General features: G+C 34.7%; 1 protein-coding gene across 1 annotated transcript; it reads right to left on the bottom strand.

Moving 5' to 3' along the window:
- Positions 1 to 13,344: 13,344 nt before the first annotated feature.
- On the bottom strand, positions 13,345 to 14,283 carry LOC144238847 (olfactory receptor 2AJ1-like). The gene has a single exon (XM_077772751.1). The coding sequence runs from the start codon at positions 14,281 to 14,283 to the stop codon at positions 13,345 to 13,347; it is 939 nt and encodes a 312-aa protein (XP_077628877.1).
- Positions 14,284 to 14,811: the final 528 nt, after the last annotated feature.

The raw sequence follows: 14,811 nt of genomic DNA, 5'->3' as shown, positions 1-14,811 counted from the left end.
CAGGTGTAAGGTGATCTCATTGTGATTTTGATTTGTATTTCTCTGATGATGAATGACGTTGAGCATCTTTTCATGTGTCTGTGCCATCTGAATGTCTTCTTTGGAAAAGTGTTTATTCATGTCTTTTGCCCATTTCTTCACTGGATTATTTGTTCTTTGGATGTTGAGTTTAATAAGTTCTTGATAGATTTTGGATACTACTTCTGTATCTGATATGTCATTTGCTAGGTGGCCTTTTAGTTTTGTTGATTGTTTCCTTCATTGTGCTGAAAGTTTTTGTCATGGTCGGGTCCCATTAGATCATTTTTGCTTTTGTTTTTCTTGCCTCCAGAGACATGTCTAGAAAGAAGTTGCTGCAGCCTCAGTCAAAGAGGTTGCTGCCTGTTTTCTTCTGTAGGATTTTGATGGTTTCCTTTCTCACATTTAGGTCTTCCATCTATCTTGAATTTATTTTTGTGTATGGTGTAAGAAAGTGCTCCATTTTGATCCTTCTGCATGTTACTGTTCAGTTCTCCCAGCACCATTTGCTAAAGACGCTGTCGTTTTTCCATTGGATATTCTTTCCTGCTTTGTCTAAGATTAGTTGTACATACATTTGTGGGTAAATTTCTCAGTTCTGTATTCTGTTCCACTGATCCATATGTCTGATTTTGTGTCAGTACCACATGGTCTTGATGACTACAGCTTTGCCATACAGGTTGAAGACCAGAAGTAATGCTTCCAGCTTTGGTTTATTTTTCAGTGTTAGCCTATTCAAGGTCTTTTTTGGTTCCGTACATATTTTAGAATACTTTGTTATAGCTCTGTGAAGAATGCTTGTATTGTTTTGATAGAGATTGCATTGAATGTGTAGATTGCATTGGGTAGTTTTGACATTTTAACTATATATATATTTTTTAGGTTGGAATGTTTTTCCATTGTTTTGTATCTTCTTAAATTTCTCTCATAAGTTTTCTATAGTTTTCAGGGTACAGATCATTACTTCTTTGCTTGGGTTTATTCTTAGGTATTTTATGATTTTTGGTACAATTGTAAATAGGATCAATCCATTAATCTCTCTTTCTGCTGCTTCATTATAAGTGTACAGACATGCAATCAATTTCTGTATGTTGATTTTATATTCGGCAAATTTGCTGCATTCACATATCAGTTCTAGTAGCTTTTTGGTGGAGTCTTTCAGGTTTTCCATGAAGAATATCATATCGTCTGTGAAGAATGAAAGTTTAACTTCTTCTTTGCCAAATTGTATCCCTTTCATTTCTTTTTGTTGTTTGATGCTCAGGCTAGGACTTCCAGTAATATATTAAACAACAGTGGTGAGTGTGGACATCCTTTTCCTGTTCCTGATTTTAGGGATAAACCTCTCAGTTTTTCCCCATTGAGGATGGTATTAGCTGTGGATCATTCATATAAAGCCTTTAAGATGTTAAGGTGTGTTCATTCTTCCCTACTCTCTTGAGGGCTTTTAACAAGAAAGAATATTGTATTATGTCAAATGTTTATTCTTCATCTATTAACAGTATCATATGGTTCTTATTCTTTCTTTTGTTAATGTAGGTAACATGATTGATTTGAGAATACTGAATCAGCCCGGCAGCCCAGGAATGAACCCCACTTGAGCATCGTGAATAATCTTTTAAGGTTCTGTTGAATTTGATTTGCTGGTATCTTGTTGAGAACATTTGCATACATGTTCATCAGGGATATTAGCTTATAATTCTTGCTTTTAGTGGGGCCTTTGGCTTTGTAATCAAGGTAATATTGGCTTCCTAGAATGAGTTTGGAAGTTTTTCTTCCATTTCTCTTTTTTGGAACAGTTTGAGAATAATAGGTTTTAATTCTACCTTAAATGTCTGGTAGAATTCCCATGGAAAGCCTTCTGGCCCAAGACTCTTATTTATTGGGAGATTTTTTATAAGCAATTTAATTTATCTGCTGGTTATAGGTCTGTTCGAATATTTTATTTCTTCCCATTTGAGTTTTGGTAGTATGGTAGTGTCTCGGAATTTGTCCATTTCTTCCAGATTGTCCTGTTTGTTGGCACATATTTTTACATAGTATTCTCTTACAATTGTTTTTATTTCTGTGGTGTTGGTTGAGATCTCTCCTCTTTTATTCATGATTTTATCTATTTGCGTCCTCTCTGTTTTCTTTTTGATAAGTTTGGCTAGTTATCAATTTTTTTTCTTCAATAAAAAACCCTTTTAGTGTCATTGATCTATTCTACTATTTTTTGTTTGTTTGTTCTATATTGTTTAATTCTGCTCTAACCTTTATTATTTCCTATTTTCTGTAAGTTATGGGCATTATATCTTGTTCCTTTTTTAGCTCCTTTAGGTATAAGGTGAGGTTGTGAAATTGGGATTTTTCTTGCTTCTTTAGATAGTCCTGATTTACAGTGTACTTCCCCTTAGGGCTGCCTTTGCTGTATCCCAAATAGTTTGGACTGTCATGTTTTTATTTTCATTTATTTCTATGTATTTTTTATTTCTTAATTTCCAGATTAATCCATGGGGTGCCTGGGTGTATTAGTCTGTTGGGCATCTGATTTCAGCTCAGGTCATGATCTCACAGTTTGTGAGTTCGATCCCTGCAATGGGTTCTGTGCTTACAGCTCAGAGCTTAGAGCTTGCTTCAGATTCTGTGTCTCCCTCTTTCCCTGCCCATACCCCAATCACTTTTTGTCTCTCTCAAAAATAAATATTTTTAATTAAAAAGCTTTGGTTAATCTATTTATTCTTTAGAAAGATGTTCTTAAACCCAAGTGTGTTTGAGGGCTTTCCAAATTTTTTTCTTCTGGTGATTTCAGGTTTCAGAGCATTGTGACCTGAAAATAAGCATAGTAAGATCTCAATCTGTTAGTACCTGTGAGAGCTGCTTTGTGAACCGGTATGTGTTCTATTCTGGACAATATTTCTTGTGCACTGGAAAGAATGTGCACTGGAAATTCTGCTGCTTTAGGATGAAATGCTCTGCATATATCTGTTAAGTCCATCTGGTCCAGTGTGTCATTCAAAGCCAGTGTTTCTTGTTGATTTTCCCCTTAGATGATTGGTCCATTGCTGTGAGGTAGTAAATTATCTTACTATGGTATTATTATCAACGAGTTTCTTTATGTTTGTGATTAATCAATTTATATATTCAGATGCTCTCCAGTAGGAGGTATAAATATTTAAAACTGTTAGACCTTCTTGACGGATTGACTAATTATGATATAATTCCCTTCTTCTCTTGTTACAGTCTTCTTTTAAAATCTAGTTTGTCTCATACAAAAAGCTACCCTGCCTTTCTTCTGACATCAATTAATATGACAGATGGTTCTCTATTCTCTAACTTTCAATCTGCAGGTTTCCTTACATCTAAAATGATTCTCTTGTAGGCAGCATATATATAGATCTTGATTTTTTAATCCATTCTTATACTCTAGGTCTTTTGATTGGAGCTTTTAGTCCATTTACATTTAGAGTGATTATTGAAAGATATGAATGCAGTGCCGTTTTGTTTCCTGTAGAGTATATGGTGATGTTCTCTGGTTCTTTGTAGTCTTTGTTGCTTTGGTATCTGTATTTTTCCTCTGCTCAGAGAGACCCCTTAAAATTTATTGAAAGGCTTGTTTAGTGGTCATGCACTCCTTTAGTTTTTGTTTGTAGAAGGAAGTCTTTACCTCTCCTTTTATTCTGAATGACAGTGTTGCTGGATAAGGAATTCTTGGCTACATATTTTTCTTATTAAGCACATTGAATATTTCCTGCCACTCTTTTCTCTGTCAAATATCATGGAACAGGTCTGCTACTACCTTTATGTACTCTAAGTACCCCTCATGATCTAGTAACTTCTTTTCCCTCTCTTTTCAGCTTTATTATTTTCCATAATCTTATGCTCCATTTCATCTATTCTTTTCTCTGCTTCTTCAGTCTTCACTGCCATTGTTACCAGTTTGTTTTGCATCTCAGTTACAGCATTTTTAAAATTCATTCTGATTAATCCTTAAGTCCTTGATCTCTGCACAAGGTTTCTCTGGTGCCTTCTTTGCTTTTTTTAAAAGACCATTTAGTAATTTTATGACTGCTGCTCTAAATTTTTGTTCAGATATATTGTTTATGTGTGATTTGAGCAAGTCCCTGGCTATTATTTCTTCTTAACCTTTCTTTTGGGGCACATTCCTCCATTTTGTCATTTTGGCTAAGTTTCTGTCTTTGTGTGTGTGTGTGTTTTAACAACGTTTTAAGGTTCCTACACCTGACAGTACTCCTATATTAAAAGGGGGTCATACACTTCATACACCTAGCCCCCCAGGAAGTGTTTCTGATATATGCTGTGTGCACTTTGCTATTGCATTTTGGCTGCTCTTTCCCATTGATCATTCTTCTGCAGAGTCCTCTTTGCTTGCAGTGGTAGAGTGTTTGAACCTTTAGCTAGGCGTACTTTGATTTGTTTGTTGAAGTAACCTTGGAAAATAAAAGGGCAGGGAAGCCTGATCCTATAAAAAGTAAAAAAGGAAGGGAACAGGAAAAAAAAAAAAAAAAGAAAGTTGTCTCTTGGTCCCTGCGGGTGATGGCTCTTCTTGTCTGAAGGAGAGGCTGGCTTAGGTGGCTCAGAGTCAGTTTTTCCTCAGTAAATAAGTACTTACCAAGCACAGAGTAACCGGATCTGGTGAAAGTGGCTCTTGCCTCCTCAGGGGGCCACTATGTTCCTCTCTGAAGTCCCAGCATGTTGGTGTTGTGGGAAAATGGCACCTCCCCATCTCTCATTCCTAGACCAGGGATCTCAGCCTTCACTGTTCAGGCAGACTTCACAGAATTGCAAAGAAAGTCAGCTTGCCCTGCACCAAAACTCTCTTGAGTGTTTTCTTTGGTGCATGGCAGGGATTTAAAGCCTAAAACTTCAAAGTCTTAGCATGGTGGAGATACATTCCTCTCATCCAGTGTATATCCTCTCCACCCTGCTGATGAAAGGTCTTTGGCTAATGCCTGGAGGGTCTTTTATCCTTGGAGAGGCAGTTCACTCCCAGTTTTCTCCCGGTGCAGCCTGCAGATCATTATACTATACTATGCACTCCAGGGCCAGCTCCCTCCTTCCCACGAGTGCTCAACATCTCCATTCTGGAGAAATTGGCACGATTTCAAAACCTTAGTGTTTGAACTCCAAAAATCGTTTACAAAAATTAACTAGGCACTCAGCATTTCTCTCTCCCGAGTCCATGGTCCAGAGAGGTTTTCTTGTGTTAACTCAATGCTGCACTTTCTCAACTCCTCTTTCTCTCTCTCCCCTTTGTCTCTCCATGGAAAATATTCCCTCCCCTCCACAGCTCTGTTATTTTCTCTCCTTCAGTTCATATCTCTGCACCTTGCATTTTCCAAGCTATCTCCCTCCAACTGTGGAGGTCCTTCTGCCTCTCCACAGATTTATTTACTAGGTGTTCCATGTAATCTAACTTCAATATAGCTATGTTTGAAGCATGAGAGTAGCCTGGATCCTTCTACTTCTCTGCCATCTCAACTCCTCTTCCAATTTTATTTTATTTTATTATTTTTTTCTCCCTCCAAAATGAAAAGATAGAAGAATTCACCTTAAAAGAAAGAGCAAGACGAAATAATGGTCAGGGATTTAATCAATACAGATATAAGTAAGATGTTGGAACTAGAAAACTCAGCAATAATTATAAAGATTCAAGCTGGATTGAACAAAGAATAGAGACACTGGAGACTCCCTTTCTGCAGAGATAAAATATCTAAAATATAGTCAGGCTGAAATTAAAAATATCATAACCAAGATACAAACTCAAATAGAAGCCATAAAAACAAGGGTGGATGAGACAGAAGACATAATTGGTGATACAGAGTATAAAATTATGGAAACTAATGAATCTGAAAGGAATAGAGAAATAAGAATAATGGAACCCAAAAGTAAACTTATTGAACTCAGTGACTTTTTAAAATGGAATGACATTTATATCATAAAGATGTTAGAGGAAAGGGGGCAGAAGATTTATGTGAGCAAATTATAGCTGAAAACTTCCTTAATACGGTGAAGCACACAGACAGCAAAATCCAAAAAGCACAGAGAACTTCCATTAAATTCAGCAGAAGCTGACCTTTGCAAAGATATATCATAGTCAAATTCACAAAATACGTAGAAAAAGAAAGAATCCTGAAACCGTCAAGGGAAAAATGTCCTTAATCTACATGGGAAGAGAAATCAGGTTTGTAGCATATCTGTCCACAGAAACGTGGCAGGACAGAAAGGAGTGGCATGATATATTCAATGTGCTAATGGGAAAAAATATACAGCCAAGAATACTCTACGCAGCAAAGATGTCATTTAGAATCGAAGAAGAGATAGTTTCCTCAACAAACCAAAACTAAAGGAGTTTTTCACCACTAAACAAGCCCTTCAAGAAATATTAAGGGGACTCCTTGAGTGGAGGGGAAAAATCAAAAGCAACAAAACCTAGAAAGTGACAGAGAACATCACCAGAAACAACAAGTCTACAGGAAACACAGTGGCACCAAATTCATATATTTCAATAATCACTGTGAAGATAACTGAACTAAATGCTCCAATAAAAGATATAGAGTATCAGAATTTTTAAAAAAAGGAAAATAAAAACAAGACTCATCTATATGTTGCTTACAGGAGACTCATTTTAGACCTAAAGAAATTGGCATATTGAAAGTGAGAAGGTAAAGAACCATCTATAAGGCTAATTAAGGTAAAAATAAAGCCAGGACAGCCATACTTATATCAGAAAAACTAAGTTTTAGTGTTTTTTAATTAAGTTTATTTTTAGAGAGAGAGAGAGTGGAGGAGGGGCAGACAGAGACGAGGAGTGAATCCCAAACAGGCCGATGTGAGGCTCTATGAACGTGAGACCATAACCTGAGCAAAACCAGCAGTCAGATGCTTAACTGACTAAGCCACACAGAAGACCCAAGAAACTAGATTTTAAACAAAAGACTGCAAGAAGAGAAGATGAAGGGCAATATATCATAACTAATGGTTTTTTCATCAAGAAGATCTAACAACTGTAAATATTTTGGCCTCCAACTTGGAAGCACAGAATATATGAATAAATTTATAAAAAGCATAATGAATGTCATTAACGTAATACAATAATTGTAAGGGATTTTAAGAGTCCATTTTCAACAATGGACAAATCATCTAAGCAGAAAGTCAGCAAGAAAACAATGGCTTTAAATGAAACACTGGACCATCAGCAAGAAAACAATGGCTTTAAATGAAACACTGGACCAGATGGTCTTAACAAATATATTCAGAACATTCCATCTTAAAATAGCGGAATACACATTCTCGAGTGCACATGGAACATTCTTCAGAATACATCTCATAGTGGGTCACAAGTCAGCCATCCAGAAGTACAAAAATATTGAGATCATTTCATGTATATTTTAAGACCACAAAGCTATGAAACTTGAAGTCAACTATGAGAAAAAAATGGAAAGCCCATAAATACTTGAAGGATAAAGTACATCTTACTGGGGAATAAATGGGTTAGCCAGGAATATAAAAAAGAAAAAATAAGTACATGGAAGCAAATATAAATAAAAACATGACAGTCTCAAACCTTTGGGATGCAGTAAAGGCCTAAGAGGGGAGTTCATTATAATACAGGGCTACCTAAAGAAGCAAGAAAGATCTTAAATACACAACCTAAACTTACATCTAGAAGAGCTGGAAAAGGAACAGCAAATAAAGCCTAAAATCATCAGAAGAGGGTATATATTAAAGATGAAAGCAGAGATAAACAATATAGAACAAAACAAAAGATAAAGACAGTAGAAAAAATCAACAAAATTAAGAGATGATTCTTAGAAGGAGCACCTGGGTATCTCAGTTGGTTAAGCACCAGACTTCGGCTCAGGTCATGATCTCACAGTTTATGGGTTTGAGCCCCACATTGGGCTCTGTGCTGACAACTCAGAGCCTGGAGCCCACTTGAGATTCTGTCTTTTGCTCTCTCCGCCCCTTCTTGGCTCATGCTCTTGCTCTCTCTCTCTCAAAATAAATAAACGTTTAAAAATGTTAAAAAAAAAAGAGATGATTCTTAGAAAGAATTAATGAAATTAGTACCCCTTAACCAGACTTATCAGGCAGACAACAGAATAAAACAAAAAAGACACAAATAGATAAAATCACAAATGAAAGAGACGAGATCACAACCAACACCATAGAAATAAAAAAAATTATGATAATAGTATGAAAAATTATATTCCAACAAACTGGACAATCTGTAAAAAGTGGGCAATTTCCTAGAGACTTACAAATTACCAAAACTGAAACAGAAAGAAATAGAAAACTTGAACACCCATAACTAACAAATAAATTGAATCAGTAATCCAAAATCTCCCAAGAAAGAAAATCCAGGACCAGATGGCTTCCCAAAGAAATTCTACCAGACATTTAAAGAAGAGTTAAACATTCTTCTCAATCAATTCAAAAAAAAAAAAAAAAGAAAAAGAAAAGAGAGAGAGAAGAAGAAGATAAAGAAATGGAAGGAAAATTTCCAAACTAATTAGATGGACCCAGCATTATCTTGATCCAAAACCAGAAGGCCCCACTAAATAGGAGAATTATGAGAAAATATTCCTGCTGAATATGGATGCAAAAATTATCAACAAGATACCCCCAAATTGGATCCAACAGTAATTAAAAGACTTACTCACCTTGATGAAGTGGGATTTATTTTTGGGCTGCAGTGGTAGTTCAAAAGATGCAGAAAAAAAGCAATAGATGAATGTAGTATCCTTTCATGATAAAAAAAAAAGTGTAAAATGGGTATAAAAGTATAATAACTCCAAACAAATTTATGTAACAATCCCCCATATAACTTTATATTCAATAGTGAAATATTTTTCTGTAAAATCAGAAACAAAACAGAGGTGCCCTTCCTTACTAATCCTATTCAAAATGTACTGGAAATCTTAGCTAGAACAAACAAACAAGGGAAAAAAAACATCCTATTTGAACAGGATAAGTAATATTTTGTTTCCATATGATATAAACTTATACACAGAAAATCCTAAAATATCCACCAGAAATTTGTTGGAATTAATCAACAATTATAGTAAAGTAGTTGAATATAAACCAACATACAGAAAATATTTGCGTTTGGGTGCCTGGGTGGCTCAGTCAGTTAAGCCTCTGACTAGATCATAATCTCATTGTTTGTAGGTTTGAATCCCGTGTTGAACAGCACAGAACCTCCTTGGGATTCTCTCTCCCTCTCTCTCTGCCCTTCCCTAGCACTCACTCACTCTCATAATAGCATAAATAAACTGTATAAAATAAATTATTTGTATTTGTATAATCAACAAAACATTTAAAAATAAATAAAAAATCTTATTCAGAATATAGCATCACAAATAATTCAATCCTTTGAAATACATTTAACCAAGAAAGTTCTCCATACAAAGAAATGCGTTTGATTTTTAAAAATTGATGAACATATAGGGGCTACTCAGTGGCTCAATGGATAACTCTGATTTTTGGCTCAGGTCATGATCTCACAGTTCCTGAATTCAAGCCTGGAATTGAGCTCTAAGCTGAAAGTGCAGAGATTGCTTGGAATTCTCTGTCTCTCTCTCTCTCATTCACTCTCTGTCCCTACCCCACTCCTGCATGATCTTCCTCTTTTTCTCTCTCTCAAATAAGTACACTTTAAAAATTAAAAATTAAAAAATTAAAATTGATGAATATACAAATAAATGAAAACATATTTCATTTTCATGAGTTGGAAGAATTAATATTGCTACATATTTGTCATGCTAATAGATATCTATAGATTCAATGCAATTCTTCAAAATTTCAATGGCATTTTTCACAGATGTAGCATAAGTACTTCTAAAATTTGTATGAATCCAGAAAAACCAAATAGCCTAAGCACTGAGAAACACCAAGATAAATGTATCATACTTTCTGATTACAACATATACTACAAGTTTTGTACTTTGTATTTGTAATTTGTAATTTGTTTATTTGCAACTACAAATATTGCTATAACCACAATAGGGCACTGGTATAAAAATAGAAACATAGACCAATAGAAAACAATTGAGAGTCTAGAAATAAACCCTCACATATACGGTCAACTAATATTTAACAAGGATTCGAAGAATAGTCAAAGAAGAAAGGAGAGTCTCTTCAACAAATAATATTGAGAAAAATGTATAGCTTTGTATAGAAGAAATTGGACCCCCATATTATGTCCCCCAGAAAATTTAACTCAATATATGTTAAGGATTGAAATATACTATCCCAAACCATAAAACACCTAGAAGAAAATATAAGAAGAAAAACTCTGGCCTTTGACAGTGTTTCCTGGATATAATACCAAAAGTCCAAGCATCAAAACAAAAATGAATTTTTGATTACCTCAAACTAAAACCCTTTTGCACAACAAAAGAAACAACCAAGAACATGAAAAGGCATCCTACAGAATGGGAAAACATTTTTGTAAATAATGTATAATGGGTAATAAAAAAAATTATACAAAAAAAACCCTTCATCTAAGTCAGCTCAACGGCAGAAAATAAATCTGATTAAGAAATTGGCAAAAGAAGTTAGTAGACATTTCCAAAAGTGAAATACAAATGATCACCAGGTACACAAAATAATGCTTAATCACTAATCACTAATATAACAAATGTATTTCAAAACTAGAATGAGTTTCACTTCACATATTTTAGATTGGCCATCATCAAAACAACATGTGATAACAAGTGTTGGTAAATATGTGGAAAAGGAAATCCTGGTGCTGTGTTGGTGGGAAAGTAAATTGGTTCAGATGCTACATTATGATCCAGCAATCCCAATTCTGGGTATATATCAAAAGAAAACAAAAACAGTCTCAAAGATATGGCCCTCCTATGTTCACAGTAGCCGAGAATTGAGACAACCGAAGTATCTATGAATGAATGGATGAATGAATGAATTAAAAAATAGACAAAGAAGATGTGGTATATATTTATGGTGTGTATATATAGGATATTTATTTCATATAAAATATTTAGTTAATTTGATATAATAAAATGAATACCTCATTACATGCAGTCTAATTTTCATTACTGATAAAATCATCTGAATTAATTGGACATTTGTGGGGTACCTGGGTGGCTCCTCAGTTAAGTGTTGGACTTCAATCAGGTCATAATCTCACAGTTCGTGGGTTCAAGTCCCATGTCCAGCTCTGTGAGAACAGCTCCAGAGCCTGTAGCCTGATTCAGATTCTGTGTCTCCTTCTCTCTCTGTCTCTCCCCTGTTCATGCTCTCTATCTTTTTCTCTTTCTCAAAAATGAATAAACATTAACAAATGTATTGGTTCCTTTGCAATAATTTTTAGGATGAAATGCTAAAAATATAAACCTATGTGTATATATAAAATAAGACATAATTTTAAAGATGCGCTTATACTGTGTATTTTCTTCTAACACAGGATGGGTGCTTTTATTCTACCACGTGTAATGTATATATGTACGTGTATGTATACATATTTCTCACTTCAGTAACAAAGATTTCAAAACAAACTATTGAAAGAACAATGAATGTTTCAAGAGGGGTTGGGAAATTTTCGGTTTGCTTGTTTTTATTTTTATTTATTTTTAAACCTTAGTCTTTTTTTAAATGTTTTATTTGTTTCTGAGAGAGAGAGACAGCGTGAGCAGGGGAGTGTCAGAGAGAGAGAGGGAGACACAGAATCTGAAAAAGCCTCCAGGCTCTGAGCTAGCTGTGAGCACAGAGCCCGACGCGAACCATGAGATCATGACCTGAGCTAAAGTCGGACGCTTAACCAACTGAGCCACCTAGGTGCCCCGGTTTGCTTGCTTTTAGAAACTTCTAAGAGAGGGCAGAGTAATACATATAGTTATATTAGTTTGTAATTTAATGTAATGCTGACATTTTGTCTCTTAATTACCCTCTCAAATAAGCTTGAAAGGAAGCAAGAACAGAAATTGCTTGTGCTTGTTAGACTGTTTTTGGTCCTTCTCTGCATCACTTTCTCTGTACAGAGGCGGAAACTTCTGGCTCAGATTTTCACAATAAAAAATGATCCAGGAGTACTAAGACAAAGAGGCAATGGATACATGGAGATTCTTACATACAGTACTTGCTAACATCATTGTGTAAGAAAACAGGGATCATGGATTTCAAAATTATGTGTTTTCACTACTTATAATCCATATTAATAGAAATTTAATGTTATTTATTAAATAACTTTTAATAAATATTATTCATAGTAATATTATTAACTAAATAATATTTAATATATGAGTATATTAAATAGATTACACATGTAATGTATTAAATTACATACTAATAATATAGGTAATACACAGTGAATAAACACTATTAAATACACATTAATTGATTTTTTCTGTATTATTGTTATAAAGGTGATATAATCATACTATACTTAAGTATACAGCATAATAATTATATATACACATCCATTTATATATGTACATACATTTACATATACATACATGTATATATACATATATATCTACTATAAATATATAGTAAAGTGACTATCAAAAAAAGTTTAGTTACCATCTATCACCACACATAGTTACACTTCACTTTCTTCTGATGAGAACTTCTCAAACCTACTCTCTTATCAACTTCAAATGTAGAAATGTACAATAGAACAGTGTTAACTAGAGTCACCGTTCATCATGCTGTTCATTACATAGCAGAATTTACTTATTTTTAACTTATGTATTTTATAACTAGTAGTTTTTAGGGTGTGAACACCTGTACCTATTTTTCCTACATTTTTATGAATTTTTGATAATTTGTTCTAATATTGGAATTATAATTTTACTCTTTCATAAAATACAAAAGTTCTGTGGAAAGGTTGGTAGATCCCACAAAATATTACTATATTATAAAAGATAATTTTTATACTTTCTGAGAATTTTAGAGGGAAGAAACAGTATATTTTTAGATGTATGTGTTTCTTTTAAAATTGTTTTAAATATTTAAATTATTTTTGAGAGAGAGACAGAATGTGAGCAGGGAAGGGGTAGAGAGAGAGGGAGACTCAGAATCCAAAGCAGGCTCGATACTCTGAGCTGTCAACATAGAGCCTGATGTGGGGCTCAAACAAACCACAAGATCGTGACCTGAGGTGAAGTCACATGGTTAACCAACTGAGCCACACAGATGCCCTTAGATGCATGTGTTTCTAAAACCAATACCTAAGAAACTTTATTATTATCAAGTTTTGAAAATATCCACTTCTTTCTATGGTTGATGGGATAGAAACTTATTTTGTTTCTATATTAATATAGAAAACACATAATTCATGTATTTTTCTTACTATCTTTAATGGAGAAAGTTACTTTTGAGCATAGTTTTCATTGCTTCTAGGACATCTTTATTCCTAAAGCTGTAGATGATAGGGTTGAGTGTGGGTGTGAGAATGGTATAGAATATTGCCAAATACTTGTCCTGGCCTGGAGTGTGGTATGATTTGGGTCTCATGTATGTGAAAATAAATGGTCCATAGTACATTGTGACCACCATCATGTGGAAGGAACAGGTGGAAAATGACTTTTTACGTGCTTCTGATGATTTCATTTGAAGGACAGTAAGGAGAACTTGGACATAAGAAGCAAAAATTAGGGAAAAAGGGACAAGCAGAAAAATTAAGCCACTTACATAAACTCCTCGTTCATAGAGTGTTGTGTCCACACAGGACAGCTTCAACATGGCAGGGACTTCACAGAAAAAGTGATCAATAGCTCTTGAGCGACAGAAGGGAAAGTGGAGGGCATAAGCTGTATGGACTATGGAGTTGACCGTTCCGATAATCCAGGACCCTCCAGCCATCACAGCGCAGACATACTCATTCATAAGAACAGGATAGTGCAGTGGATGACAGATGGCTACATAGCGATCATAAGACATTGCTGCCAAGAGAAGGCACTCGCCACCCAGTAGGGTGAGTGATAGAAATACCTGGAAGCCACAATATACAAGTGAAATAGTTCTGCTGCCTGACAGAAAGTCAGTGACCATTTTAGGAACGATGTTGGAAATATGCAAGATGTCCATAAAAGACAAATGACTCAGCAGGAAATACATCGGAGTGTGGAGTCTTGAGTCCCTGAGGATAAGGAGGATCATGACTGTGTTTTCTATTATAGTCGTAATGAAAATGATGACTATAAAGGAAAAGAAAACTAGACTTAATCGAGAAGAAGAGAAGAGTCCCAAAAGAATGAAATCACTGGTGAAAGTATGATTTTCATGTCCCATCATGACTTTCTCTCTCTTTCCTAAAGTAGAAAATAAAATAGAGCTAAAAGGTAGTAGTGCAAATATCAAACACATTTACAAGCATAATACAATGAGAGTTAGTGATGCATATTTTTGCAATTAAAGTCAATGGACTCTCAACCAGCTTTTGAAGTGGGCTTGTTTCACAACATGGCCATTTATTTGTTTGAATCAATGGATGATATTGAGTATATTGAGTGAGCTATTAACTCCATATAGTTTCAGAGTCTTAATTCCATATTCTTTATTCTAGTTTAGTCTTTGTCAAATATCACCTTTTCCAGGAGCCCTATCCCTAAACACGGTTTTTACTTTGTTTGTTTGTTTGTTTGTTGTTTGCTTATTCATTCATTAGTTCATTCACTCATTTAAATTTTTTATTTAAATTCTAGTTAGTTAACATGTAGTGTAATATTGGTTTCAGGAGTATAAATTAGTGATTCATCACTTACATGTAACATTCAGTGCTCATGACAACAAGCGCCCTCCTTAATGCTCACACCCATTTAG

The sequence above is a fragment of the Crocuta crocuta genome, unplaced genomic scaffold (assembly GCF_008692635.1).
Source record: "Crocuta crocuta isolate KB4526 unplaced genomic scaffold, BGI_CrCroc_1.0 scaffold2532, whole genome shotgun sequence".
Classification (NCBI taxonomy): Eukaryota; Metazoa; Chordata; class Mammalia; order Carnivora; family Hyaenidae; genus Crocuta; species Crocuta crocuta.
This window is presented reverse-complemented; position numbering and strand designations above follow the sequence as displayed.